The sequence below is a fragment of the Colobus angolensis genome, unplaced genomic scaffold, assembly GCF_000951035.1.
Source record: "Colobus angolensis palliatus isolate OR3802 unplaced genomic scaffold, Cang.pa_1.0 Scaffold96, whole genome shotgun sequence".
Classification (NCBI taxonomy): Eukaryota; Metazoa; Chordata; class Mammalia; order Primates; family Cercopithecidae; genus Colobus; species Colobus angolensis.
The window spans coordinates 3183777-3186542 of NW_012123598.1; the positions used below are offsets into that span (position 1 = coordinate 3183777).

General features: G+C 43.2%; 1 protein-coding gene across 1 annotated transcript in view; it reads right to left on the reverse strand.

The window, feature by feature from the left end:
• LOC105504950 (leukocyte-associated immunoglobulin-like receptor 1) overlaps nt 1-2521 on the reverse strand; it is a 45822-nt gene extending 43301 nt beyond the window's left edge. The window contains exon 1 of the mRNA XM_011932596.1: nt 2413-2521. Coding sequence (XP_011787986.1) covers nt 2413-2521 — 109 coding nt within the window. The remainder of the gene's footprint in view (nt 1-2412) is intronic.
• Nucleotides 2522-2766: the final 245 nt, after the last annotated feature.

Genomic DNA, 2766 nt, shown 5'->3' on the forward strand with positions numbered 1-2766 from the left:
CCTCAGCCTCCCAAGTAGCTGGGATTACAGACTTGCGCCACCACGCCCAGCTAATTATTGTATTTTTAGTAGAGATGGGGTTTCACCATGTTGGCCAGGGTGGTATTGAACTCCTGACCTCATGATCCACCCATCTCAGCCTCCCAAAGTGCTGAAATTACAGACTTGAGCCACCGGACCTGGACTTTAAAAAAAAAAAAAAAATCATATTTGGCCTGGTTTTGAGACCACAAGGAAGGCACAGTGCATCTTCCTCTCCAGGCTTCTGGGACGCACTTCTCTCTTCTCCCTCTTTGTTTTCCCAGGCTGCTGCCAGGATATTGTCCAGAGTTCATTTCCCTTTTATCTCTCCATCGTTGCTGTTCTCGGCTGCTTTCTCCCAGGCCTCTGCCCTTCCCGCTGTTCCATCCAGAACCAGCCACATAATTGGTGGGGTCTATTGCAAATGAGAACACGGGGTCCCTTCTTCAAAACGTAAGGATTTCAAATTGGTGGCAGCTGAGCATTAAAAGAAGTGTGGTGGCCGGGCGCGGTGGCTCATTCCTGTGATCCCAGCACTTTGGGAGGCCAAGGTGGGCTGATCACCTGAGGGACTGGAGTTCGAGACCAGCCTGGCCAATAAGGTGAAATCCCGTCTCTACTAAAAATACAAAAATTATCCGGGCGTAGGGGCGGGCGCCTATAATCTCAGCTACTCAGGAGGCTGAGGCAGGAGAATGGCTTCAACCTGGGAGGCAGAGATCTCAGTGAGCTGAGATCGCACCATTGCACTCCAGCCTGGGTGACAGAGCAAGTCCGCATCTCAAAACAACAAACAAAATTCCATCCCAATAACCCTTAAAAAACACTTTTGAGTTCTGACTTTATTTCTTCTTGTTTTCTTATTTTCAATGGAATTCATTCTACTGCTCTCACATTTACCATTCAGGGATATTTGGACAGAATTACGCGGCCACAGGTCAACCACTATGAGCAGGATTCCCTTTCTAAGAATGAGGAAGGATGTGGTCAGTGAGGTTTATTCATATTATGTTACTGTTGCAAGATGACACTTTTTGTTAATTTTTATGTCTTATATTTATTATTTTGGATGCTATTTTGAATGTATGAACTGTTTCTCCATTTTTATATGTATGTATGTATGTATGTATTTTGAGATGGAGTCTGGCTCTGTCACCCAGGCTGGAGTGCAGTGGCACGATCTCGACTCACTGCAACCTGCGACTCCCAGGTTCAAGCGATTCTCCTGCCTCAGCCTCCTGAGTAACTGGGACTACAGGTGCACCCCATCACATTTGGCTAATTTTTGTTTCCTTTTTCTTTGTTTGTTTGTTTCTTAGTGGAAACCAGTTTCCCCATGTAGGTCAGGCTGGTCTCGAACTCCTGACGTCAGGTGACCTGCCTGCCTTGGCCTCCCAAAGTGCTGAGATTACAGGAGTGAGCCACCACGCTCGGCCTCTCCATCTATTTAGATCTTCAACTTCTCCACAGCATTTTTTGTAATTTTTAGTATACACATCCTTTATTTATTTTACTAAATTTCTTCCCACTCATTTTATTACTTTGGAGGCTTTGTAAATAAAATTCCTCTCCTCACTTCATTTTTAAATTATTTTTTGTTAGTATACATACACATGATTGATTTTGGTGAATATGTCTCCCATCCTGCTAGGAATGTATTGTACTTTTCAACCAGAGCTTCCATTTAGTTTTATGTTTTAATAATTTCACAGGATTACTGTGCTCACTGGTCACTTCATGTAATTAGTATTTCTATTAGCCAAGCGTGATGGCACATGCCTGTAATCCCAGCTACTTGGAAGGCTGAGGTAGGAGAATTACTTGAACCCGGGAGGCAGAGGTTGAGGTTAGCCGAGTTCGGGCCTCACACTCCAGCCTGGGCAACAAGAGCAAAACTCTGTCTCAAGAAAAAAAAAATACATATATATGTATGTGTGTGTGTGTATGTGTGTGTGTATATGTATATATGTGTATATGTATATACACATATATACACATATGTATACACATATGTATATATATCTTTGTGGATTTATTGGGGTCTGGATTGCTCTCCTTCAGATTTCTTGTGCTAGCTTAATGGCTCTGCTGTTGTTGGACGCAAGTTTTATTTTATTTACATTTTAGCAGCTTTATTTAGATATATTGTTCTACTAAAAAACCCTCTCACTTAATATACACAATTAGATGGATTTCGACCTATGCAATAACCCCTTGGAAGACATTCACGTGCATGCGTTGTTGGCTTTTTGCTTCTCACGGGAACATATTTCAGGCATTTCCATCTCCACGCTACACATGAGGAAATAGAGGCTCACAAAGGAGAAAGGGTGTGGTCCTTGTCACACCTGTCCCTGGTCCTCCAGGCTGAGGAGCAGAGAGACCACCCACCTTGGGGCTGCAAGAGCTTCACACGTATCTTGCGCGCCCTCTTGTGGTCACAGTTGAGAAACTCCCTGCTAGGTTCATTTCTTTTCCGTGGAGCATTGGTTTTTCTCATTCCGTATTTGTTGGTCCTCTCCTGTGTGCCAGACACTGTTCGAGTCTTTAGCGGTCCGTCAATATACAAAACAAACATCCTTGCCATTGAGAAGCTTATTTTTTTTCTTTTTTATTATACTTTAAGTTCTAGGGTCATGTGCACAACGCACAAGTTTGTTACATATGTATACATGTGCCATGTTGGTGTGCTGCACCCATTAACTCATCATTTACATTAGGTATATCTCCTAATGCTATCCCTCC